This window comes from Ailuropoda melanoleuca, chromosome 2, assembly GCF_002007445.2.
Source record: "Ailuropoda melanoleuca isolate Jingjing chromosome 2, ASM200744v2, whole genome shotgun sequence".
Lineage (NCBI taxonomy): Eukaryota > Metazoa > Chordata > Mammalia > Carnivora > Ursidae > Ailuropoda > Ailuropoda melanoleuca.
Window position 1 is genome coordinate 23,783,800 of NC_048219.1, and position 26,847 is coordinate 23,810,646.

General features: G+C 56.7%; 1 protein-coding gene across 1 annotated transcript; it reads left to right on the forward strand.

Moving 5' to 3' along the window:
- Positions 1-420: 420 nt before the first annotated feature.
- On the forward strand, positions 421-26,832 carry SLC5A9 (solute carrier family 5 member 9). Its single transcript, XM_002927839.4, has 15 exons — positions 421-466; positions 4,775-4,992; positions 7,132-7,203; positions 10,177-10,281; positions 10,592-10,756; positions 11,913-12,018; positions 12,550-12,630; positions 12,963-13,168; positions 13,350-13,485; positions 13,968-14,075; positions 15,915-16,065; positions 17,772-17,940; positions 19,349-19,564; positions 22,198-22,357; positions 25,615-26,832. The coding sequence occupies exons 2-15, from the start codon at positions 4,852-4,854 to the stop codon at positions 25,821-25,823; spliced, it is 2,025 nt and encodes a 674-aa protein (XP_002927885.3). The 5' UTR covers positions 421-466; positions 4,775-4,851; the 3' UTR covers positions 25,824-26,832.
- Positions 26,833-26,847: the final 15 nt, after the last annotated feature.

Consider the following 26,847-nt stretch of genomic DNA (forward strand, 5'->3'; position numbering starts at 1 on the left):
TCCCACCCATGCACAGGCTGTGTGTGTGCGTGTGCCAGTCACACCCGTGCACGAGCTGTGGCCCCACCCCATACCTTCCCTAAGCTCCAAACAATGCCTTGGGAAACCCGTCTGCCCAGGGAGACCTGTCTGCCCAGATGGGAGGGCTGTCCCAGCAGCCACAGCAGTTAACTCCGACCTGTGGTCTTCCTGGTCTGACCCTGGGGTCCTGGAGAACCCTGAGCACAGAATACATTCTCTTTTCCCCAAGACAACATCATGTAGCAAGGACAGGTGCGGTCTCCCAGAACCGGGCCCAGCGGCCTGGAGGGAGCTTTCGGTCCTCCCCACCCCCTCCCCTGGGGGAGGAGCCAGGGCTCCTGGGCCCCAGCAGGAGCTATCAGAGGCCAGGCCAGAGCCGAGCTGGACGGGGAGCCCGAGGCTGATAGCCGGCCCCAGGAGGTTCCGTCCAGGCTGGGCGGCACAGGTAGGGGGCGGCGGGTCTGACAGGGATGCGTCTATAGTGACTAGAGCTCATAACCTTCTTTTTCTTTCCTCTCTTGTCCCCATCCCTGGGACTCTGTCACTGTCTTTCTCAGTCTGCTCCTTCTATGTAATAATGCTTTCCTCTTGGAATTTAGCCTCTAGCCTGCCCACCTGGGGCCTCCCTGCTTCCCCACTGTGTTATCCTGACCTGGGAGCACTCCAGAAGCCCTGGCCCTTTGGCGGCTGGGGGTGGGGCGGTACCACGAAGAAGCAGGTGCCCCTACTGGCCTCCACGGACCCCATGGTTCCCTCCTCTGTGGAGCGTCTTCTCCAGGCCCAGGCCTTGCTTCCCTCTCTCTCCCCACTGCAGAGAGCAGTGCCAGGGCACACTGACCCATTCTTGGTGAAAGACGCCCCCAGAGTTGTGCGATGGCACAGCCCCGACAAAGCCTACTGCAGTGTGTTCAGAGTGGCTGGAATCCGTCAAACGGAATTGTATTTGGGTCTGAACTGATCGGATGATAAGCACATGGGTGGGGGAATCATGAGCCACCAGAACTGGGAGCTAGAGCAGTGGTGGGGGCAGGGCAGAGGTGGCCAGGGAAGGAAGGGTGGCTGAGGGCTGGGGTGGCAAGAGAGGGGCCGAGGGCTCTGGAACCAGATCCAGACCCCAGTCCAGCCGTCTCTGTGCCCTGCTCAGGGCTCCCATCAGAGGAAGCCAAGCGGAGCCGATTTCTGCCCCTCCTTAGAAGGGTCCCCCTTCTGTGTTCTCTCTTCAGAGACACAGGATCAGGAGAAAAAGGATAGGCGGTATAGCACGGCTGTTAGAGTGAACCAGGCCTGAATTCAAAATCCAAATGAGCCATACTGTGGGACATCACAACGAGCTCCTGTCCTCACCTAACAAAACGGGATCCATGAAGCCAACTCCTATATTTAACGTCACAATTTTGATCATATGTGGGCTGCAACCCACCCAATACTTCCAGCATGTGCTGGCAAATTTAGTCCTTACCCCTCATTGTTCTGGAAGAGGAAGTTCTCAGCAGGAAGGTTGGCTTCGAGTGGTTTTTCAGGAAGAACTTGCAAGAAGGCAGGGCGAGGCCAGCCAGAGCTACAACTGAGCCTGCCCGGGCTTCTTCCTGGGGCTGGGGCGCAGGAGGAGACGAGAACACCAGACAGCAGCGTGACAGTCGGTTTCCTTCCACGTGGAAAACGTCGATTCCACTGTGGATTCGGGACGCCCAGCCTACTTTCTAGCATCAGCATTTCATGCCTCACGCTCAAGACCTTGCCATTTGTGCTTCATTCCCTTAGCCAAAGGCTTCCCATCCTAGCTGCCCAGGCTCTAAAGTCGGTTCTTTTGGGAATGGAACAATCCGAAGGCTGCTCACTCATGGCTCCGTGCAGGGGACGAGCGCTTGTAGGCACTGGGAGTTGAAGGGATGGAGGGGTGGGGCGCCCACTGTGGAGGAGCCTGGCCCCGGCACCACGGTCGGAGCAGGGACCCCAGGGGAGAGGAAGCCGCAAAGAGCTACACACTTCCAGCTCTGTTGGAACAGCCAGGCCCCTCTCCTCTCTGTCCTTGTCACCAGGTGCCCATCTCACCTAATCTGTTGTGCCAGCTTCCTCATCCTCATCCAACCCCCATCCCGGCCCCCAGAGGGAGTTTCTAGAAGGCCAGTCTCACTACCCCTTCTCCTCATGCCTCCTGCCCCCACATTCTCCCTCCAGACCCTAGGCTGCGGCCCCCACCCCGTCCACAAGCCATTGCCTGAACACAGCACACCTCTGTGGTGCTCCTGGCTCCCTCTGCCTGGAGGACCTGTCTGCTCCTGCCTCTGCCTGCTGCCCCCTCACCCCCACAGTCGATGAGAAATGTCCTCCACTCTTTGAGTGCTGACTTGTGTCCGGTCGCTGGGGACATGAAAGGAAATGAGGTACCCGGGTCCCTGGAGGGGCTCACATCTAGCAAGGCCACATCAGTGCGATAAATGGGGGTTGGGGACCTTCGCCAGGCTAGGGGAGAGAAGTCTTCTGGAAAGGGATGGTGGAGGAGGACACAGCACAGAGGGGACCTGGAGGTGAGGGGCCGGGGATGGGGGGCGGGGTTCCAGGCACACAGAAGCAAAGAAGGGCAAGGATTCTGATGGGAACTCTGAGGGCACAAGGGAAGGAGGAGCCTTACGTGAGCAGGCTGCCTGGGGGACACCCCGGACACTGGGACAGCTGTGGACAGCCTGCCAGTGAGGAGCTGCAGGGCAGAGAGGCAGCAGGCCCCAGGCCCTGGCCATGGCTGGATGTGAGCAGCCCTTGGGAAGGCAGGGAGGGGCAGGGCAAACAGCCTCGGGAGGATAGGGAGGGGACAGGTGAGCTGTCCAAAGGGACTGACATTTTGGGTAGTCCCCCCTAGACTGGAACCCCCCCAGTTCCGTGCATGTCCCGTCCCCATGACCAGTAAGCCATCCCTGCTGCCCCCGCAACTCCGAAAACACGGGCTCACTGTGGATATTACTTGGAAATGATGTCTCGCGCCATATGTTATTCACCTGTATCTTCATCTAAAGTCAGCCACTCCCCTTGCAGGCTCCCCCCTTCCAGGGCGGGCTGCAGGGCCTGCGTGTCTCAGGGGGGAAAGGGGCTATTGTCCGCTGGTCCCCTGTCTCTCCATCTCCCCGCCCAGCCTCCCAGACTGGAGTCTGTTGCTCCTTCTGTGAGCTCCTCGGCCAGAAGGAAGGGGGAGGGCGAATCTGACGTGCCTGGTGCTAAAGGGCGAAGGGCCGGGGAGCCACAGCAGCGCGCCCCGCAGCCCCGCCCCCGAGCCAGGTGCAACGCAGGTGCACTCCCCCTGCAAGAGCGACAGTGTGACCACATCCTCCGTCTCCGGAGCTCTCCGAGAGGATTTCCTGCATATGTGAGGCCTCATCCTTGAATGCCAACACCTGCCTCCAGTGTTAAACCATTTTGGATGCAACTCTTCCTGTCTGGATTTCATAATCCACGCTGTCTAAATAGAAAATCCATAACGGTCACACTGCAATCTTTCCTCAGACTTTGGGTCACCAATATGCATGAGAATCCTCAGCTGCTGTTCAGGAACGCCGTTGGCTGAGAGTTGATCGAGCCTAATGTGTCGGTTTGCTGGGTCCAGTTTGGCCTGTCTTTTCTCGTCATCCTTTCTAGCTGGTGGTCAGGACGCGCATGCGCGATGGGCCATCAGCAACTGGGCTTCCCGGCGGCCCTGCATGGCCCTGCCCGCCTCTGGCAGCCCCTCTCCCGCTGTTAAGTTGTTGTTTTTAATTTGTTGTGAGCTGGAGCACAAATGATGCAGCTCAAAACCAGACAGGCCCTGAGGGGGGATCTGGGGCTCAGCGATAGGTCGAAGGTTGGGTTACAAGCTTCACAATATCTATTCTGAAGGTTTCAGAACTTCTCTCGCTCCCTTCCTGGCACTCTGGACTCTGGGCTGCTGCGATGCCCGGCTGGCTAACCGATGGGTCTCAGATGCTGCGAGCCCAGGCTGCCGGCTCAGGGTTAGGTAAAACGAGCGGGGAGGGGGCTCAGCATCGGGCGTCTGTGAGGATGGGGCTGGGGGGCCAGGGCGGTGTGTCTGTGGTCACTCTGCAGTTCAGTGAGATGTGCTGCTGGGACAGGAAAGCAGGCCACCCGGGTCCTGGGGCAGCTGGACTTCCCTGGACCCAGCGTGCTGTCTGTCCTTTCCAGGACCGTTCATTTGTCCCAGCTCCGGGCAGGTGTGATTTCTGAAAAAAAGAAAAAAATGACACCTGGGGGTGGAGGAGTGGAGGCAGGAGCACGTGACGTGGTGGAGCCTTTGCAAGGGTCACAGCACTCTTTCCCCCTCTCCTCCCTTGTCTTTCTCCTGGGAACAAGGAAAATTGCATTGAACTCACTACTAAGAAACCTGGACTCTAGTCCCAGCTCCACCTTACTTCCCTGTGTGATCTTTCCCTCCCTGGGCCTCAGTTTCCCCTCCACATAAGCAGGACTTTGAACAGCTCAACTTCTGAGGTCCCTCTCAGCTCCAGAATTTCAGGATTCTACTCCTTTCCTCCTCCCCTTCCTCCTCCTACTCCTTTCAGGGGTGGGAGTGTGCACGAGTGCATGCATGTGTGTGCCTGTGTATGCACGTGTGTGGGTGTGGGGGTGTGTACCGCGGGCAGGGAAAGGGAGAGAGTCCCACAGAGGATGGGGTGGCAGTTAGGAGAAAAGGGGACCAGGACTTTCATGCCAGTGGGGCTCAGAGCTTTCTCAGCAGCTAATGGCACTTGGGGCTGTTTAATCATTAAAGGAAAGGAACGAAGCCAGGAGCGCCTCAAAGTCCAGCCGGTGGTGAGGGACTTAACAGAGGAGCGTGGAGCTGGCAACATGGGGCCTGGAGCTTCAGGAAATGGGGTCAGGACTGTGACAGCTTCACGCTCAGTCCTGGGCTCCGGAGTCAGCCTGCACGCCTACGACATCGGGGTCCTGGCTGTCTACTTCGTCTTTGTCATTGGCGTGGGGATCTGGGTGAGTAGTCCCAGAGGCTGGAGCCTGGCGGGGGAGGCAGGACAGGCTCTCATCTCTGGCTGGTAGTGGAGCTGGGGGCAGGGCGGGCAGGGTGGGCAGTAGGAATGCAGATCAGGGAGGTACAGGGCTGAGAGGCAGAGACCTTCAAAAATCCTTCTCTCCAGTCCTTTCTTTTATAGATGGGCAGACTGAGGCCCAGAGAGGAGTGTGACTTGCCTGAGGGCACACAGCGAGCTGAGGCTGGCCAGGCGGGAATCCCCATCTCCCAACTCCCTGTCTCTATGCACCTGTGGCCTTTGGCCCCACCCATCCCGGCAGCCCGATCCCCACCCCTGCCCTCCTTCTCGTGCCAAGATCACCAACTCTGCAAAAGCTCCACTCTTGGCCTACCCCACCCTCTGCTAGTGGGTGTCTTGGCAAGGTGTAGTGCTTTCTAACGGAGCTGGGGTTCGTGTGCTCATGGAAAGGGAGCCAGGCGTATCCAGAGGTCCTTCCGCTCTCCATTGTTCACCAGAACCTCAGCCCTGGGGCAAAGGGCCAGGCTCTGAGGTCAGGGAGCCCTGAGTTCAGATCCCAGCTCTGACAGAGCCGCGGAGCTCCAGGAACATACGAATGCTCTGTGAGCCTCGGTTTTCTCGTGTGGACAGTGAGAAATGATAAAGACTACCCACAGAGGGGTCATGGCCACTGAGCAACAGGACACATTTTAACACCTGGCCCCGTGCCCGACACAACGGGGGCAAAAATACTCGGCAGGTGTCATCACGGCCCCTTAGGGAGACGGGCCAGCCCTCTCAGATGCTGCTGGACTACAGACAGTGACTCGAATCCCAGTCAGTCTCTTACTGTGGTGGGGTCACGACCCTCTCTGGGCCTCAGTTCCCTCAGTTGTACAGCGAGGTGAAGAGTCCCTGCCTCCCAAGGCTGGTGTGAGGAAGAAGTGGGCAAAGGGCTGATCCCCGACTCCTGGCAGGAAAGGCCCCAACTCCTCAGTGACTGGACAAGTTGCTCCCTGACTGACTCAGGCCTCAACTTCCTCGCGTGTGAAAAGAATTCCTTCTGTTCATCTGGCCTGCCGGTGGGCCAGAGGTGACAGGTGAAGTTCAAGCAAAGGCCTCACAAGCACCAGCCCCTCCCCCCATCACTCCCTAGTGACTAGGGACATTTCCTTGGGGCAAAGAAGCCCCTTTTACATTTCTCTTTTCCCTTCTCCTCCCTTAGGTATCCCTCCCACCTCTAGACCCGGTCAGAGACCTGTTGGCTTCAGCACCTTATTTTTTTAAGATTTTATTTATATATTTGTCAGAGAGAGAGAGAGACAGAAAAAGAGAGCACAAGCATGGAGAGCTGCAGGCAGAGGGAGAAAGCAGGCTCCCCCGCTGAGCAAGGAGCCCAATGTGGGACTCCATCCGATCCGAGGGCCCTGAGATCATGACCTGAGCTGAAGGGAGATGCTTAACCCACTGAGCCACCCAGGCGCCCTGAGCTTTACACATCTTAATAAAGTCTTCAAGTTTCTGCTTCCCCACCCACCGCCCCTGCTCCCAGCCCCTGAGGCCCCAGAGGAAGCTCATTCAAGTCCACTCTCCTCTTGTTCTTCAGAGCGATTCCCCCAACAGGCTGCAGCCCACTCCCCACCCGTTCAGGGCAGGGGTCTGTGCAGGCCCCCGTACAGGCTTCAGTAGCGTGGCCCCACGTCAGGCTAGGGCAGGAGAGGCCCCCAACAGAGCTCTCCCTCTGCCTGTCCCAGCCCCAGTGGGGGAGTCCTGCAGAAAGGAGGGAGGGGGCAGCCTCCATGCAAGCCCGAGAATCAGATACGAATCATTTCCTGAACCAAAGTTTGGACAGAAGGAGGGCTCAGGGGACAATAACCTGTAATCTTGCACACTTGCCCGACACCATGCTGTTCTCTAAGGCTTTAACCTCTGTTGGCCCCTTGGCTCTTCCCACCAGCCCGGGGACGAACGGCGAGGCCCAGAGAGAGGCTGTGCCCCTGCCAAAAGCGGGTAGAATAAAACCAGTGAAACTGCCCGTCTGGTTCTCATGGTCCCCCGCACCTGCGCCCAGGAACAGGGAGCTGAGGCGGAGCAGAGGTGGGGGAGCTCGGGAGACCCTCACCCCTCTCCCCTTCCTTTCCAGTCATCCATCCGTGCGAGCCGAGACACCATTGGCGGCTATTTCCTGGCGGGGAGGTCCATGAGCTGGTGGCCGGTGAGTCCATCTCCCTTCCTCCCTGTCCCCTCCCACCACTGGATCCCCATCTTGTCTTCTCTTGCCTGGACCAAGGCAGCAGCCCCCTGTGGGGTTTCCTGGTGCTCTGGGCTCCTTCTCTGTGGCCCCAAGACACCCCACAACCTGAGAGATCTCGCTAATGCCCCCCTCGGATAAGTGCCTCTTAAGTGCGCCCTCGGCCGGACCCTGCACCTACAGAAATAACCTAGAATGTTCCTGTCCTGGAGAAGCTCAGATGAGCTGGGCAGACAGACTCAGACGGCAGGAGGGAGGCGGAGGGGCTGTGAGTACATCCGGGAAGCCTCTGACCTCAGCAGGGGAGGTGGGAAGCAGACGACCCGCTTAGTACTGGAGAGCAGTGGGCTGGGGGGGTCACAGACGTCAGTCCCCAGCAACCTCAGGGCATCGATCCCGGCACCTTTGCAAACCCCAGTCTCTCCTGTCCGCCTACCTCACTTGTTTCTCTTCGTCCTCAAAACTCATTTCCTCTTCCTAAAAAGCACAGAGGGAGGTAGGCCCTGCCCGTAAATGGAATTGCGGGATCGTCAGCCCCCATGGTGCTGTAGCCGTGTACATGCCCCGGCACGCCCAGACTGGCCCGTGTGAGCATACCCTCACGCACCACCAGCCATCCCTACACCCCGTCCTGGTTCTCACCACTTTCCCCACCCGCGCTGGTGACAGACTCACTGGAGAGGAGAGGAGGCCCAGGACGCTGACAGAGCTCTCTGGAAGGTTCGGGTATCCGGGACAGGAGGAGGTAGGGGCAGGGAGCTCTCATGCCTTCAGCATGATTGAATCCCCAGGAGTGCGGGGGGCAGAGGGCCTGGCAGCTCACAGGGACAGTGACCGGGTCCCTGGTGCTGCCAGCCATCCCCTCAACAGAGGAAAGCAAGCCTCTTGGAGGCCATTCTGCTCAGCTGGTACCCCCAACCCCCACCACAGCCCTGAAGATGAGTCAGTAGCAGGGACAAGAAGCAGGACAGAGTCCCCTCTCTGGTCCATTCCGGGAGAGTGACCAGGGGCTGGCCTCCTGCCGTGCAGTCCTGCAGAGAGCAGATCTCCCTGCTCCGTGTGGAACTCTGTGTCACTGTAGGTGTGAGGAAACCCGACGCCTCTGAGCAGGAGGAGGGTGCTGCTGAGACGAGCGGGGTGTGGAGACAGACGCCCTCCGTGGGGCAGGGCTGTGAGCTGGGCCTCCTGCCCTGGGAGCAGGCTTCAGCCCGAGGCCGGGAGCAGAACCAGCCCTGCTTGAAGGAGTCTCCGTCCCATTTGCAATCCTGGAGCTTGTGTGTCTAGGTGTCCGGGTGTCTGTGACCGAGGTCCCATAGCTTTGCGTCCTTCCCTACTAGGCTCGTCCTGAGACGTGCCTCACTCCCCCCGCTGCCCCCGAAGGGAGTGTGTGGCTGGGAAGGCGAGAGCAGCAGGAGGCAGCAGCATCCCTGGTCCAGAGGGGCCCGTCTGGTCCCCCTGCTGACCCTGGTGGCCGGTGTCTCCTTGAGTCGCAAGCTGGGAGCCCTCCGCTGAGGCATCTCCCTGCTCCCGGAGCAGCCTCGGGGAAGGCCCAGTGCTCTGTGCTCTGGCTGGTGCCCCAGCCCAGCCCCGCCCCGCCAGCATCCCCAGGACCACCTGAGCCTGTGTGTGTGTGTGTGTGTGTGTGTGTGTGTGTGTGTGTGTGTGTGTGACAGCAGGGGCTGGCTTCAGCAATGAGCAACGTCAGGCCAGGAATAATCTCTGTGTCTTTACGCTGCTCGGCGGTCTGTTCTCTGAAAGTCTCAGCACCTTTCCTTTCTTTTCTCTTTCTGTTGCCCAGCACGTCTAGAACAGGCAGTGGGGACAGGTGAGTCACCACATCTTACAGTTGGAAATCTGAGGATTTGCGAGAGGAAGTGATTTTATTAGGGTGGCCCAGGGAGCAAGCCTGGAGCAGAGCTCTTCACCTCTGGCCCCAGGACCTGTTCCCAAGGCCTCGCCTCCGCCTGGGCCCCAGAGCCCCTCCCTCTGCCCCTTTCCCTGCCTGATGAAGGATCCCATCAAGAATAAAAGATGGCAGTAATGAGTGCTTATTAGGTGCCCAGCAATAATCGTGCACCAGTTACTGGAATCAGACAGCCAGGGTTCAAAGGTTCTGTCTTACCAGTTCTGGAGCCTGGGCAAGTCATTTATCTGTGCCTTGGTTCCCTCCTCAGTCAAATGGGGATAATAAAAAGACTTCCGGCCCAGGAAATTTAGAGCAGCGCCGGCCCTTGGTGACGCCGCTTACGTATCTATTAACCGTACTGACTGCTATGATGTTGTCCTTGTATCAGGGTCTCTGTGGCTCAGAGTACTTGGCTGCCTCCCGGAGAAACGGAGAAACGTGACCTCAACTCCGAGGCTGGCCCAGCCTGTGCTGAGCCCCTCGGCTCCTCCCTCTGCCTAGCCTTGCCCTGGAGACTGGAGGCCCTGGGGTGGCAGGGGGCTTCCCCCAATCCCTCTCCTGGGGACCTCCCCTCCTCCCCTCAGCATCCTCGTTTCTGGAGACTCCAGATAGACGGCCCCAGTGCAGAGGCTTGTCCTCCCTATGTGACCCTGCCCCCCTGGCTTTCCTTCTTTCCCTCTTGGCCACTCACTCACTGGGTGGCCTGAGGCCAGTGGCTTCATTTTTCCCAACGTATTTCCTTCCGCTATAAATTGAAAAGATTAATGCCCATCCCTCAAAATATTTATGAAGATTAAGTCTATTAGTGCATATTAAATGCCTCGCACAGTGCCTGCATACAGTAGGTACCCAATAAATGTCAGTTCCATTCCTCCTCCTCTGTGTTCCCTCAAGTCCTCTCCTTCCTCTGTTCTCAGAATTCCTGAGCCCAGGTCCTGCTCTGTCCACGGCTCCTGAAGCCCGTGGTCCTGGCTCCAGACTGATTTGGATTAAAACTGACCCTGACCCTTGACCCCACTTGTGCCTTGCAGATTGGAGCCTCTCTGATGTCCAGCAACGTGGGCAGTGGCTTGTTCATTGGCCTGGCTGGGACAGGAGCCGCTGGAGGCCTTGCTGTGGGGGGCTTTGAATGGAATGTAAGGAAACTGGCCTGGAGGTTTCTTGGGGATAATGGAGGTCTGAAACCCCCCACCCCCCATCCCAGGCTTTAGTGCTGAGAGGAACCCTGGAGGTGCTTGGGGAGGCTACATGAGAACCCATTTTACAGATGAGGAAATGAAGGCCTGGAGGAGGCAGAGGGACCCATCAAAGGTCACACAGCATTAAGATTTGGTCCTAGGACCCTTGCTTCCCGGCTCAGGGCTCCCCCACATCATGATGTGGGGTAGGGGCTGCCCCTCCATCTACATCTAGGACATGGATACCTTCTTCTCCCCACTCTCCAAGGCCACCTGGCTGCTTCTGGCCCTGGGCTGGATCTTCGTCCCCGTGTACATCGCCGCCGGTGTGGTCACAATGCCGCAGTACCTGAAGAAGCGATTCGGGGGCCAGCGGATCCAGGTGTACATGTCTGTCCTGTCTCTTATCCTCTACATATTCACCAAGATTTCCGTGAGTACCCAGTGTGGCCGTCTGTCTCTCTGAAAATGCTGAGTTTAGGTCATGGCTTATTGCTGGATGGAGGGATGGAGGGATGGATAGATAGATCATAGGTAGGTGGAAGGAAGGAAGGAAGGTTGGAAGGAAGGAAGGGAGGGAGAAAGGGAGGGATGAGTCCACATACCTTCAATGCAAGCCCCCACTCAGCAGTGGAGCGATCACAGATGAATGAGAAATGTCTGTTGCGTAAATGACAGTCCCTCTATTCAAAGAGTTCATCCTCTGGAGCTCATTCATTCATTTATCTTTCCGGTAATTGCTTCTCCATTCAGCACCATGCATTGATTGCCTAGAATGTTACAGGTGGAAAGGTCCTTATTCTTCTTCCATTGACCTACATTCAGAAAACAAACCTAGGGCAAATGGCTTGCCCATGTCCACACAGAGTGTAGCTGTGGGACTGGAACTAAAGTTTGGGTCCTGCGTCCCAGTCCAGGGGTCCTTGCACCCTGTCCTGTTGTAGCCCTGGGATGGGTTCATGAAGCAGCCGTGCAGTGGGGTCAGCAAGCAGGCACTGAATGAGACCGAGTCCGTGAGTGGCCAGGTCAAGAGCCGGGGAAACTGTGCAGCCGCTTGTCCACCAGCGCTTGAAGACGAGCCCAAGTCAGCTCAGGCAAAGGACGCTCTCCAAGTCCTCCCGTAAACCCGAACGTGGTGCATCCCAGTGCGGTCCTCTGTCCCGGACTCCTGCCCCCACACATCAGCCAGGGCCCGCCTGCTGCTGGGCGGGCCTCTACTCTGCTGGGGAGCAGGCAGCGAGCCTCTGGGTGCCTGCGCTCTCCTCCCTGACCCCTGCTCCCCACTTCACCAGCTCCGTCTTCACTCCTTCAGCCCTGCCTTCAGGGCAACAGACTCTCCTATCTGTGCCACCAGATGACATTGCTCCCGGTGGCAAAGTTTTACGTGGGTCTCCTTTGCTTGACAATCCCTACGGCTCCTCAGCATCTGCAAGGTCAAGCTCCCCCTCAGCAGGGCCCTTGAGGCTCACCGTCACCGTCACCGTGGGAGGGGGGCTGACAGTACTTGCTATCGCTGAGCAGGAGGCGATACTGGTGGCCACAGCGAGGGCCTCAGGTGACCCGGACTCCTGGGTCCCGGCTCTCTGCAGACTGACATCTTCTCTGGAGCTCTCTTCATCCAGATGGCCTTGGGCTGGAACCTTTACCTCTCCACGGCGATGCTGCTGGTGGTGACGGCCGTCTACACCATTGCCGGTAGGGCCGAGGGCAGGTCGCATCGGGGTGCAGGCACCGGTAGCAGAGACTGAGAGACAGGGAGCGCTGGAGAGGGATGCCTAGGGATGCAAAAGTGAGCAAGGGTGAGACTAGGGGAGGGCTGGAGTCACCAGGAGCCGCTCCAGACAAAGCCATCAGCCCATCTTTCCCTGCGTCCCCCAGAGCACCTCTCACAGGCCTGGGCACCTGGGACCCCGGCTCGTGGCTACGTCAGCCTGCAAAGATGGGGACTTTCACTGGGTTGGGGGGGGGAGGGAGGGGGTCTTCCTGGTGGAGCTGCCCGGGAGGAATAGCCCTGCGGTGTTAAAAACAAGAACTAACAGAAGCCTGGCAGCCACATTCAGGGGCCCCGGGGAGAGAAAGAGCTAGACCGGAGTGCCCGCGGCTGGGACCAGCCAGTGAGGGGAAGGCAGCCTGCTAAGAGCGCTCCCCAGTGTAGCCAAGCACCAGGCAGACACTCAGGAACCCCCTGTTGGTGCCGACTGATGAGCCCTCTCCTTGGTTCCGCAGGGGGCCTCACGGCCGTGATCTACACAGATGCCCTGCAGACGGTGATCATGGTGGGGGGCGCCCTGGTCCTCATGTTTCTGGGTAAGGAACAGGCCCGAACACACCCCACCATTATGTAGAAATTGTTCTCTGGTTGCCTTGGGCTTTTACCTCTGTGGTTTGATTGGAAATTTCCAGAGCACAGAGCCTGATTCCCCATCCCCCCACCCCCACCTCCAGGATGGGGTTCCCAAAGAGCAGAGTTCTTGCTACACCACCTAAAGGTCTGAGCCCCACATCCCTCCCCCATTCCCAGGTCCCATACCAGTTCCAAGCTCCAGGGCCCGACATGGGACTAGAAGCCAGGGTGGGGGCATGGGACAAGCCCAGGGGGGTCTCAGGGCTGTGTCACATACTGTCATCTCTCTCCACAGGCTTTGAGGAGGTAGGCTGGTACCCTGGCTTGGAGCAGCGGTACAGACAGGCCATCCCTAATGCCACAGTCCCCAATACCACCTGCCATCTCCCCCGGTCTGATGCCTTCCACATGCTCCGGGACCCTGTGAACGGGGACATTCCTTGGCCAGGCCTCATTTTCGGGCTCACAGTGCTGGCCACATGGTGCTGGTGCACGGACCAGGTGATGCCCCAGCCAGGCTTGGCCCAGCCCGTCACAGCCTGGGGTGGATTCCTGCGGGGAAAACCATGCATCAAGATGCATAGAGGGTCGGGCTTTGTTCCAGGACCACCTCAGGGCTCACCTGAGGCTTAGCTGAGCCCCACCTGGCCCGAGTGGCATGCCTCCGCCCCTCGATTTTCAGGTCATTGTGCAGAGGTCTCTCTCTGCCAAGAATCTGTCCCATGCCAAGGGGGGCTCCGTGCTGGGGGGCTACCTGAAGATCCTGCCCGTGTTCTTCATTGTCATGCCCGGGATGATCAGCCGGGCCCTGTACCCAGGTAGGAGCTGGACAGTGCTGCACGGCGGGCGGGGGGGGGGGTCACATGCTGTCTCTGATAAGAATACATGTGTGTTAGGCTTTGCGGGCCAAACATACAATAAGTATTTCAGAAGAAGAGATTCGTAACTGAATATCATTTTTAAAATCCTACTTCCCCTTTATAAGGCAAAGACCAATGAAGGCATTCTTGGTGCCTTCCAAAGATTGTTGCCTTTTAGCAAGATAGAAGGCCTAGAACCCACAGGAGTCTGTCAGGCTTTGCAAGGTAGTATGTGGTCAAGAGATTTACTAGACAGCTACATTGTGGTTCCCAGACTTTGCCTGCCCCTTGATCCTCTGGCCCCTACAAGAGATGCTGGTTCCTGCCGGAGTCACCAGGAAACACTTCCCTATAGTTTTTCCCTGTTGGAAAGCAAATATTGGGCCAACCCTAGAAGGCACAGGAAGACTTGGCTCTAACGGCTATCACTTCTTCTATAGACGAGGTGGGCTGTGTAGACCCTGACATCTGCCAAAGAATCTGCGGGGCCCGAGTGGGCTGTTCCAACATCGCCTACCCCAAGCTGGTCATAGCCCTCATGCCCGTTGGTGAGTCGTGTCTCCCCCACGCCACCCTTCACTCCCATCCCCCAGCTTCCTCCCATCCCCACTGTCCAGAAGGGTTGCATAAAGGATGGACATGGGTGGGAATAGGGACTAAAAACCTTCACCTCCACACCTCCTTCCCCCAACACACACACACGCTCACGCACACACGCACACACTTTCACAAGCGTCTATAAAGCACCCACTCCGGCTCGAATCCTGGAGATGCAGGGATGAAGGCAGGCTCCTGCACTCGGGCTCTATGCCTCCCCAGGACACCTGGGCTCACTGAGGATACAGTGCTATGTCACCAGTGTGGGGACACAGTGGGGCTGAGGGAGCCCTAAGGAGGCCCCTGACCCAGCCTGGGGGAATGTCAGAGAAGATTTCCCAGAGGAGAGGAAATGGAGCTGAATCCCGAGGAATATCTTAGGCAGACAAAGGCAGGTGCAGGCAGGAAATGTCGTTCGGGGAGGAGGGACTATGCGCGCTAAGGCCAAGGGCTGATGGATAGCAGAAGGGAGGAATGGACCACGGGGGTGGAGAGGAGGCCGTGGCCATGCCTCACCATGGAGCAGAGCTTTTATTCTGGGTTTTAGGCCGGAGCACATGAGGGGATTCGAGCTTCGGAAGGGCCAGTCCGATGGAGGGTTCAGCTCCAGGGAGGCAGAGGGATGGTTAGCAAGGAGTTTGCGGTGGTGCCGCTGAGGGTGCTGGTGGCATGGGCCAGGTCAGTGGTTTCAGAGGTGGACAGAAAGGGTTTAAAAGACCTTCGTGGGGTAGAGGTGGCAGGATTTGGTGACGATTACGTTTGAGGGACGAGAAAGACAGAGGGACCCAGAGAGGGCTCCCAGGTCCTGGGCTTACGATGATATTGAGAGTGGGGCATAGGGAAAAAGCCAGGGTTATGAGGGAAGTCCTTGAGTTGAGCTCTCCCTTCCCTCCAGTAGAATAAAAAAGGAATCAAAGAAATAGTAGAGGCCGTCCCAGGGGGGCTGGGGAGGTGGGATGGGAGGGCAGCAGAAGAGGGGGTCTAGGATAACTGAGTGTCTGCTATGGAGACTGGAGATCGTTAACCAAAAGAAGCAACAGAAGGCCCCGGAGGAAGGTGCTGGCCTGGGTTTGTTTGGAGCGCCTTGAGTCTTTCAGGGAGACCTCCAGGAGGTGGTTAAATACTTAGACTGGGAGGAAAGAGGGCCGAGGTAGGGCTGATGGAGATTGGTCTCTGCAGGGACACATGAGTGATTGTTTCTAGAAACTTGATCATTAGAGTCATAGAGACCTCAGATATCAATGAGTTCCACCCTCTCCTGCTACCGGGGCAGGTGTGGGAGAATAGGTCCAGAAAGGAAGGAGCCAGTTCAAAGATCGCACAGCTGGTTACTTGCAGAACCAGGAAGCAAACCCAGGCCTTCCGCCTCCCAGGCCGGGGCCTTAACCTGGCACCACCGTGTCCACGAAAAGGCACACAAACCAAAAACTTTCCATTCTTAACAGTCACCCTCCTCCCCACCAGGGCCCCCCTAACCAAGTGTCTACAAGCTCTGAAACCCCGGACTGAGAGGTCAAAGCGGCAGGATCACTTAGCCCCAGGGCTCTTAGCGATGCTGATGGGGGGGGGCAGTGCAGGCAACTCAGGGCCCCAGAGCAAGGCGGAGGTGGCACCTATCCAGAAGCCGGCCTCTAGGTCTCCTGGATTCCTCACCCTCACGGATGGGAGCCTCATGCAACGCCCTCGCCACCCCCAAACCCCTGGCTCTGCTGGACCCTGCAGCCCCCGTGGCCCCTGGCAGAGCTGGCCTTCACTGGCCGGCTGCCCACGGAAACCTCGCCTCTCCCCAGGTCTGCGGGGCCTGATGATCGCCGTGATCCTGGCCGCCCTCATGAGCTCACTCACCTCCATCTTCAACAGCAGCAGCACCTTGTTCGCCATCGACGTGTGGCTGCGTCTCCGAGGGAAGGCTACGGAGCAGGAGCTGATGGTGGTGGGCAGGTGCGCTGGGCCCTCCTTCTGGAGCACCTCCTCCCTGAGGGCGGAAGCCCTCTCCCCTCTCCTCCCTGCCCTGGGCTGCCCTGGCGGGGATGTGTGGGGTCTGGGCCCCGGACTGGCAGTCAGAGCACCGGGTTCTAGCGCCAACTTCCTACATAACCTCAGGTAAGTCCCACCCCAGCTCTGGACATTCCTCCGCTTCCAGAAGAAGGAGAGCAAAAAATCTCTTCGGTGTCTGCTCAACTTTCTCTCTCTCTGATCTACAGAGTAATGAGAGAAGCTGACAAAGCGTTTGAGAGAGGGAAGGGGACTGTATGGGGGGGGGCGCAGCAGCAAGCAGCTTGCCCCCAGGAGCTTTAGATCAGCTCTGGCCGTTATCCCCGGATAACAGAAAGCCTGTTATTTCACTCCATCAGACTCACCCTGAGCATCCCCCTTGCGTCACACCTCGCGCTGGGGACACAGAGGCGACTTGTACTGGCCTGCCCTGAGGGCTGCTTGCAGTAATGCTGCCTGGGGCCCCCTCAGTGGGGAAGTTAGCAGGAGGGCCGTCTCCAGTGGACGCAGAGCTTGAACAGCAAGCTGGGGACTTGAACTTTATCTAGCTGGTTTCAATTCTGCACTTTTCAAAGTACCACTTGGTGGCTTATTTTCTTTTCCTCCCTAGGCTTGTAGTTTACATGGGATTAAGGGGCACTTTCCAAACTCTTTGCTTCATAATTTAAGGCTCTGTGACTCAGGTTTCTGGACTAATACGTTTATTCTTCCCGTTTGGTAGATGGTACTTGAGTTTCGGTAACTTGCTGTCTTCCCTCTCCCTGCCTTCGCACTCACGATGCCTTCCATCAGGAAGGCTCTGACACACAGCTGCCTAATGGAGCCCAACGCACAGGGCCTGGGCGTCTAAGCATCTGCCAGGGGAGGGATGAGTAGCTACCGCCTGGGTAGCTGCTGCTCTCGTGGGGCCTGAGAGGGAAAGTGCGGGAGGGAAGGGAGAGGAGAGGACAGGTGCGCAGAGACATTTCCAAAGACCCATCCTTCCGTCTTCTATGCAGCCTGGTTCCGCTGCCATTTATTTCGTTCATCAGTGGGGTTTGAGCGCCATCTCCTGGCCATGTGCATCATTGCAGCCAAGAAAAGTTTCTCAACTCGTTCACACAAAATCATAAGAGCGTGCCTTGGGCCTGAGGCAGATTCAGTTGAGGGGGAGCCAGGGGAAGAAAGTAGAGTCCCTGCTCTGAGCTAAATGCCACTGTAAGGGAATGGGGGGTTAGAGCTGGAGGAGCCCAAAGAAGGGAAAAGTCTCTGGAGCTAAAGCCATCCTGGAGAAGGGGGCTGTCCTGCACACGGTTTGGATGCAAAAGAGAAGGAAAGGCATCCCAAGCCAAAACCGGAGGCCATTTCCTGAGGTGGGGGGGGGGGTGCTGTGAAAGATGTGGGTTTTCCCCTGAAGAGCAGGTGGGCTACCTGACCTCACAGACCCCAATTCAAATATCCTGGGTTTCTTGGATTCTGGAATTCTGATATTCTGGGATTTTAGAAGTCTAAATTTCTGGAATCTTAGCATTTCCAGTCTCCTGGCATTCCCTGATTCAGTGACCATGCATTCCCCTCCCTCCTCCCTTCCCGGTTCCTGGGCCTCACCTTCCCCCCACCCCGTGTCCATGCCGCCCTGAGCGCCCCTCACAGAGCCCTGGGCCTCCCTGCAGAGTCTTTGTGCTGTTCCTGGTTGTCGTCAGCATCCTCTGGATTCCCATCATCCAAAGCTCCAACAGCGGGCAGCTCTTCAACTACATCCAGTCAGTCACCAGCTACCTGGCCCCGCCCATCACCGCCCTCTTCCTGCTGGCCATTTTCTGCAAGAGGGTCACAGAGCCTGTGAGTGCAGCAGGGCACCTGTCTCTCCCTGTACACCAGACGGTCAGGAGGTCCGGTCCGTCTGTAGCCTGGTGTCTCTCTGAGACATGTGAGACACACCCACTGCCTCCTTCAGGCTTCCGTCTCCCCATCCATAGCGTCAGGTTTTGATTCATTCATTCACTCGACAAACATTCATCCATCCTATTATGGAGGCTTCTAGATGCAATGGTTTATGAGGTTCATGTAGGTCCACCATCACTGGGCCAGATGGGAGGGAAGATGAGAACGATAAGAAATAATAATACAGTCTCATGGCTGCTGTGAGAGCAGGGATCAGGGCATCAGCTCCTAACCTATGGGATGCCTGGGAGGGGGCCAGGGAAGCCTTCCTGGATGAAGTGACATCTGAGCCTAGACTGAAAGATTAATGGGGAAGAGAAGAATGTTCCCAAAGCTTGGAAGAGTGTGTGTGAAAGCCCAGGACAGACAGGCGGATCTCTGGGTCTGTTCCCCCTTGAACCCCATAAGGCCCTGTACGTAGGCAAAATACCAGCCACAGATGACCCCGCACTCGCATCAGTCAGGACACTGATGAAAGCAGAGGCTCTGGGAGGAGCGAGAGGTGCCAGGACCCTTGTCTTGGTTACTCCCCAGGAAAGCCTAGAAAAGAGGGGCCCAATTCTGCAGGCTGTACTGTGGGGGGTAAGGGATGTCACGGACACAACTCTACAGGAGGCACGGGAGAGCTCAATGTCATTGCAAGGACACCTCAGAAGCTCCTCTCCCAGGGGAGTACCCAGGCCACCTGTCAACTGTTTCCGGAGGCCTAACCTCCCTGCCCACAGCAGGGCACGGCTGAATTCCGGGAGTTTCTGCTCATTCCAGAGTTCTTGGTACCAGGATCTCATTTTTGAAAATACGAGCCATGTGACCCTCACATATGGGGAGCAGGTATAGGTTTGGGTCAAGCGGTATTATAAACAAGATGGGGGAGGTCCCAGAGCTTTTCTTCTTAGAAAAAAAAAAAAAGAAGAGTTCTATTCTGATTTTTTATTTATTATAACAAAAAATTAGGATGGAGGATCCTGGTTTTTCCTGCTTTTTACAAAAGCGAATTTCATTCTCGTTGAATTTACTAAGCATCTATGCTTAGTATATACTAATTTCTCTTATTGCGCGTGAGAAAACTGTAAGTCAGTGAGGTTGAGTCCCTGTTTCAGTCATTCTGGAACGGAGCCAGGATCCAAATCCTCGTCTGTCTGACTCTGGAGTCTGTGCTCTCCCCGGGGCACCACCCTGCCTGCCTTTCAGCTGCGGCAAAGCCTCCGCATTAACAGAGAGCTCAGTAAGGTGGGCCTGCAAACGCTGTAACCAAGCAGTGGCTTTGACCTTGCTGGGGCCTCCCCTGCCTGCCCTCTCTCCGCAGGGAGCCTTCTGGGGCCTCCTGTCCGGCCTGGCTGTAGGGCTTCTGCGCATGATCCTGGAGTTCTCGTACCCAGCGCCGGCCTGCGGGGAGGCGGACCGGAGGCCGGCCGTGCTGAAGGACCTGCATTACCTCTACTTTGCCCTCCTGCTCTGTGGGCTCACTGCCATCGTCATCGTCGCTGTCAGCCTCTGTACCACCCCCATCCCTGAGGAAAAGGCGAGTGGAGTGCTTGGACCGGGCCCCTCGAAATGCTGTCCCTACCCCCAGGAGCTGGGATTCTACCCCTGAGTTTCATGCCATTGGGTTGTCTCCTCTGTGGCCATACACATGTCCTTGGGACGGGCAGCTCCCTGGATGATTCAGTCCCAGATGGAAAGTTGGAAAATGACTCAGTGAGCGCCTACTGTGTGCCAGGCGCTGTGCAGGGTTACAAAGATGAATGGCCGCTGCCCGCGACCGTCGGGGATGGACAGCAATGCCAACAGTTAGTCTACCACGAGAAAGTGCAGGAGGACCAAGCTCAAAGGGAGGGGCTGGGCACAGGGCGGTCACCCCTGGGGGGCTGCAGAGGGTTCCCTGACAAGGTCACGTTGAGCTGGCCCTAGAAGAATGAGGAGGGATTCGCTGGCCAATCAAGAAACAGGTAGATGAGAAAAGACACAGTCTACCAGAGCAAGCGCTCCCCTGTCCCATGCTGACGGATTTTCCAGTCTTCAGACATTGACGCTGTCTTTTGAAACCTTCCATCCTTACGTCACGGGGCGGCCATGACACAGTGGCAGAATCTGGCTGGCTTCAACAACTGAAGTGTATTTTCTCACAGCTCTGGAGGCAAGAAGTCTGAGATCAAGGTGTCGGCAGAGTTGTTCCCTCTGAGCCCCCCCCCCCCCATGGCTTGCAGATGTCTGCGTTTGCCTCTCTGTCGTCACCCCCGTCTTCCCCTGTGTGCCTGTGTCCTAATCTCTTCCTGTAAGGACACCAGTCATTTTGGATCAGGGCCACTCTAATGGCCTCATTTAACCTTAATTACCACTTTAAAGGCCTTATCTCCACACACACAGTCACATTCCGAAGTGCTGGGGGTCAGGACTTTAACATGTGAATGGAGGACCTAACAGAACCCAGAACCCGTGCTGGAAGCTAGCCCCCGAGACAGAGGGTGGAAGGCATTACTAACATCCCTTACCTGCCTGCTGCTTGAGAGTTGGCAAAACGATTTTATACCCTTGACGTCACTGATTCCTCCGAGCAGAGGAGCCCAGAGAGGCCGGCTTCTCCGGGGGCTCACTCCAGAAGTGATCTCTCCCCACTGCTTGAATCTTCAGCTTCTTTTCCGTTGTCTGCTCACCCCCACACAGAGGCGTCTCCCACTTGACACCCCCTCCCCGGACAGGGTCCCTCCCTGTTCCAGCTGCCTCCCGCTCCACTCCCTACAGAGACTTAGCACGGCGACCACGGGCAGCCTCGCTTCCCACCTCGGCCTCCTTCTCACCCGGTCTGGCCGGTGTCCCACCTTCCCACTGAAATTGCTCTCACCAAGACCCCATAACCTTCTCGTTGCTAGAAATTGGTGATCCGACCCCCGTCTTCATCCCCAGTGAGTTCTGAGGGGAGCCAGCCACCGCGGACCACTTCCTGCGTCAAGATCTCTCTTCTGTTCATGTCCTTGACATATTCCCCTCCAGTTTTGTTTTTCTGCCCTCTGCTCGCCCTTCTGCCTTCCTCGTGGCCTCAATATCAGTGTTCCTTAGGGACCACCTATGGCCTGTAACCTTCTCACCCCACACTGCCCCTAAGCAGTGTTGGCCGCACCGGGAATGCAGCAATCCGCTACGGGAGGGTGAAGCCATTCTCTCTCTCACCCAAGATTCAAACCCAAATCCAGCGGCCTCCCGTGACATAAAGGGACACCACCCCACACACTGCTAGTGACGCAGCGTCTAAGTATGGAGTCACACTTCTTGAGAGGCACTTCCAAGCGGAGAAGCAGCCGGGCTCTCCTGAGGCTGTCGAGGGACACAGCTGGGCGCCGGCCGAAAGGGTCCTGGGGGACGGCTGCGCACCCTGCACTGGGGAGCATGCCTGTAGGAAGTCAGCGACAGGACAGGGAATCCCTGGGCCAATGTGGAACCAAGAGCTGCTGGGCCAGGAAAAGAGCTTTTTGGAAAGGGGACAGTTCAGAGCTCAGATAGTGCTGGTTGGGTCCCGCCGGTGTCAGCTCGAGAACTTGCTCGCTTTCCACCGCGCTGCCAAAAAGGGAGACGAGAGCAAGGCCGCAGGGCTGTGCAGGGGACACAGGCTTGCTGCTCCTTACCTGGCATCTTGGCTCTGCGACCCGCCTGATGGTCTAAGGCGTGTTCGGGGCTTCCTGGTCCCAGACCGCCCCCCTCTCTTCCCCCAGTTGCGCTGTATTTCTTGCTCTGCTGTTCCAACAGCCCCCAGCCTGGATCCCTTCGATTCACTCCAAGAGATCTTTCTAAATCCCACAACTTAGAGTCTCTTTTCTTTGTCTAAAGTCTGCAGGGACTCTCCATTGCCTACGAGTTTCTTTTTAAGAGTAGCAACGCCACAGCCTGACGCTGGAAGCCTTCCGTCATGGGGCACCTGCCTCCCTGTCCGGCTTCTTTCCTCCCAGTCTGTGAGCACGCAGCCCGGAGCAGGTGCTCAGGGGGCGCAGCTTTTCAAAGGAGAGCGCATTCGGGCTGAGAGCCAGGCCTCCTGCCCCTGCCCTGTGCCTGTTCCTCGTCTCACTGCTCTGCCGGCCTCCCGTGAAGGCGAGTCCTCTTTTCCCACAGTCAGACTCCCTCCCCAAAGGTACCTGAGTCAAGCAGTATTTTCTTTCCCTGCAGCTTGCTCGCCTGACGTGGTGGACACGCAACAGTCCCCACGCTGAGCTGGAGAAGGAGGCCCCAGAGAGCACGCCAGGGACATCAGAGATGCCATCTGGGGTGAGCCGTCCAGCAGGTGGAGGGGCAGAGAACTCCAGCCAGGGCCAGGACCAGCATGGAGGTAGGCTGGGGCACACTGCGGGGCACACATCACAGAGGAGTAATGGGGATGCCGTGTCCTGGGACCCAGAGACCCTCATTTGGGGGGTCACTCGGGATGGGGTCTCGGAGGGATGCCAAAAAAAAAATGACCGTTCCTCCCTTCCTACATGGCTATTAAACTATTTGAGTAATAAGACAAACAAGGAAGGCAGATAGGAGCCAAAATATAGGTAGAAAGATTTTGTTTATATCCGTAGGGAGGTGCGTTTCCTTATAGGAAGCCCAGCGTTCGACAGAGGTGCCCATTAGCCTCCTACCCCTGTGAGCCCTGCACTGACAAGAAGGAGGAGGGAGGGACACAGCCAAGCATGCCCCCTTCATGCTTCCCAAATCTACCAGCGGGGAAGCCCCCTCTCCTCCCCTGGGTTGAATGAATGAGTCTAAGGGCAGAAAAATCAAAGGGTGTTACACTAATTGAGTTCCCTCCAGATGGGAGGAAACACGAGGCACGTCAAAGAAACAGACCCCCACTTTATTATTTACTTATTTCCCACAGGGCTTAATAATTCTGCCCATAGTCACACAGACGCATGGCTGTCCATCACGGGAGAAGACAGCCCTGGGTCCATACAGTTCTGTCCATCTTCGTAAGATTCCTCCAGACCAACAACCGTTCCTAGGGGTATCATCCTTGAGCTGCGGATGGGCTGTATACATTTTGCCTCCTAGAGGTTCTTAAATGTGTTAGGATAGGACCTTAGTGAGATGTACTCCAAGGCCACACAGTCTATAAAGTTGAAAATTGGCATAAGACGTAATGTTGCTGCTTTAGACATAATGCAACCATAACGTCCCTACAGTGTGATTAAATAGCCATGTTAAAATGGCCTGATCTAATGAGACTATAGAGATTTCCTAAATTATAAAATTCCTAAGGAAAAATTACAGTCAAAAAAGTTAAATCAGCTTGCAAGTTAAAGCCCCAAATCAGTTTCTCTTGCCCTCAGGAGTTAATAATTTAATGACATTTAAGTCCTGAATTTACTTCCTGCCTCAGTTAGAGGGAACCCTAGCTCCTGGGTGGAGTTGGGGTGCCTTCGTCAGCTGCCTTCTCCCACTGGATTTGGCGGAGCTCCTTCAGGGACTCAACAATGTCTTAGTTCCATTCTCAGACTCTGGTGTCCACACTTTCAATAACTCACCTAAGTCGACGGCATAGGTAAGATCATCCAAGTGCCGGTTGTTGGACCCGAACTTCTGGCGGCCCCACGCTGCTCAGGTCTCTTGTCTCTGCCAGTTTTGGGAGCCCTTTGCTCCCCTGAGGCCTGAGAAATTGCCCACCTTTTTTGACTCCCTCCACCTTTGCTTAAGGCCTGCCTAGAGAAGCAGCCAGGTGCCTAGAGTTAATGACATCATAAGCTCCAGCATCCCGCCAAGATCAAACACTCCCATCTTCTTGCCCAAGCTGCAGCAATTAAAAGTAAAAAGCTATGTGTAATGGAGAATGTAACCCTTCACAAACTTCCAGGGTCAAAACCCACATACACTGACTTCAGAAAGCACCACCATATCTCAAAGCCAACCCCGCCCTGCCCCCTACCCCCATCTAATCAGTTGCCCTGTTAGTTCTGGTGTGTTTTGCTTTGCACAGTGTAATCCCTTGTCTCTTTTTCAAGCTTTGTAGTCCGTGCACCAGATGGGGTCTCAGAACCATTTCTCCCCCCATCATGGCGAGAACTAGGTCTTGGCCCCTATAAAATGTGTGGCAGGGAGGAAGCACAGCCCCTTTCAGGGAGGCAGATTCCAAGAGAAGAAAGGGGACGGGAAGAAGCTAGGAAGGTGGCTACAGCGGGAGGCGGAGGGCACCACTTGCCCTCTCCCGGGTGAACCCCAGCATGAGACAGACTGACACGATCATTGTGGCTTTCCCTGGACGCCCCATGCCCTGTCCCTGCAGAAGCAGAGAAATGCCTGCTTCCTGTGGGGGGCTTGCTCCCCCAAACGACGAAGGAGGCACTTCCCACTCCTAGGAGCCAACCTCCGGAATCCCCCTCTCAAAAGGCCCACAGGCAGATGAAGCCTCATCTGTGTCGTCCTCAGGTTACCCAGTGGAATGGCAGTGTAGTTTTGTGTCCTAAAAAAAAAAAAAAGATGAAAAAAATTTAAGGAGAGCAGAACGGATCTGAAAGAAATGTACACGTGCAGGTGGAAGACAGACTTAGCTGTACTGGGTCATTGCTCGCCAATAACCACCTCGTGACTTCCGAGCCTCAGACTTGGCCCCTGACGCCCTGTGCATCATCTGTCTCTGAGGGCGGCCCTGAGACTCCAAAGAGAGTTCCTGGCTGGGCTTGTAAAATGCTAAACCCTAGTATACTTGAAAGGCTACATGCCTCGTTTGGCTGTGTGACCTCAAGCGGCTCCCTTCCTGTGTCTGAGCCTTTTTCCTCCTGGGTAAGGAGGGAGCAGGACCAGATGGTCTCTTGATGGGACCAGAGACTGCACTCTAGTCACACTGAGCCTACCAGTACCAAGTTCCAAAGTCATCAAGATTACAAAGCATTTCCAGCGGGTTCTGTACAACCTCAATGAAATATTAATCTTATTTTAACATGCTATCTGCTAATGCAAAAAAAAAAACAGGTTTAAAAATATTTACTTTATTACATCCTTTCAACTTAGTTTTTAATGGCCTGAGCGACCCTTTAACCTCAAAGCTGCCCACTCCCAGTGGTGTGGAGCCAGGTCTACACCGACTCATTCTCATGCACATTCAGAACCTTATAGTCACCACAGCCTCTCCCTGCTGCTCCAGCATGCGTCACTTTTCAAAATGCTAGCAAATGTCCATTCTCATTTGATGCTCAAAGCAACCTGGAGAAGAACCGAGCATCACGGTTAACCTATTTGAGACAGGAGCTGCGGGTGGGTGACTTGCACAGGACCTCAGGCAGGCCAGCACGGAGCAGGAATCTGGCTCCCAGCCATCCTGGGAGAGGTCACGCCCCGCTCCATCCTCATGCCCTGAATTGGGATGACCCCATTTTCCTCATCCCATCCCCCTACCTGCATCACTGAGAGGCTCTGCTGCTGTCCCAGTCCCAGCTGGGCACCCAGTCTGTAGGTTCCCAGCAAGGCCCAATGCCACCTGCCCCTCTTTCTGTGCCTCCCCCTCCCGTGTCTCACCGGCTCCCCTCCCCTGCCCCTTGTCACTCCTCTGTCTGCCACGTGGTCTCACCTCCCCTTCTGCTTCCCTTGCCCTCCTGTGGTCCTCAGCGGGGCGCAGGCGGTGGGGCCGGCTGCTGTGGGACTGGTTCTGCGGGCTGGCCCAGCACCCCGAGCCCGCACTGAGCCCCGAGGAGATGGCCGCGCGCCAGCGGGAGCTGACCAGCATCGCCGAGGAGCCGCTCTGGAGAAGTGTCTGCAACTGCAATGCCATCCTCCTGCTGGCCATCAACATCTTCCTCTGGGGCTATTTTGCATGACTCTGCACACCCGGCTTCAGTGGGGACAGAGTAAAGAGGTCCGGACCCTGGCCGGCCTCAGGGACAGGCTTTCCTCCCATCTTGCTGTGGAAACCGGGGACCATGGAGGCTGAGACCCCAGCCTGCACTCCGGCCACGTGGAGAAAGGGAGACCAGAGAGGGCTCTGGGTTTGCTCAGGGCCACACAGCAGGACTCGCACCGGGGTTTCTGACCCCAGCTCTTTTTCCACTATGCTGCTTTACATTCCTGCCTCAGAAACACCGGTCCCACCCCCTTTGTGCTTCCATCGAGCAGCTCTTACTCTACATGTCTGTGTTTTGAGGCTTAAAAAAGTGGAAGTGAGAAGAAAAGGGGTTGCAAGAACATTGCAAAAGTCCAAGTGCATCTTTGCTCACCGGTATCCCTTCCCTCCCCACTTTGTCCTTTGCGTCTCTCTCTAGTTCCCAACCCCTCATCATCTACTTCCAGCAGTCATCTACCCAGGAGGGCCTTTACTTCCACTGACAGATCCCAGGAGTGAGGGACCGGGGTGGAATGTAAGCATGGGGACAGAGGGTGTTTGGGCAGGGAGCTCTGGGGCAAGGGCCTCTCCTTGGGCCACTTGAACTCTGCCCCTTCTCACCGTCACTTCCAAACACATGCGGAGTCTCCATGGCCTTGAAGCATTTACAATCCAGTTGGAGAGACATGACTTGTTGAAACAGTAAGCCGTGCAGAGGGGCGGCATGGACAGCCTGAGAGCCCCTGCCGTTGGGCCCATGCCCCTCCCCCTCTGCCTGCCAGGCATCCACCTAGCCTGGAACACACCATGACCAGAAGCTGTCTGATGCCCACAACTGGGTCAGGATCCCACCCCTGCACCCACACCCTCCGGACCTGCCTCTGCGGCCGTACCAATCACTGTCCTGTGATGTTTATCTCCCCACGGGGTTGGGTACTCCCAGGGGCAAGGACCAAGGACCAAGCGCCACGTCCCAAGTGACTTTGTACTCAGAAAGTAACAGTGTCCAATAAATGGTGAAT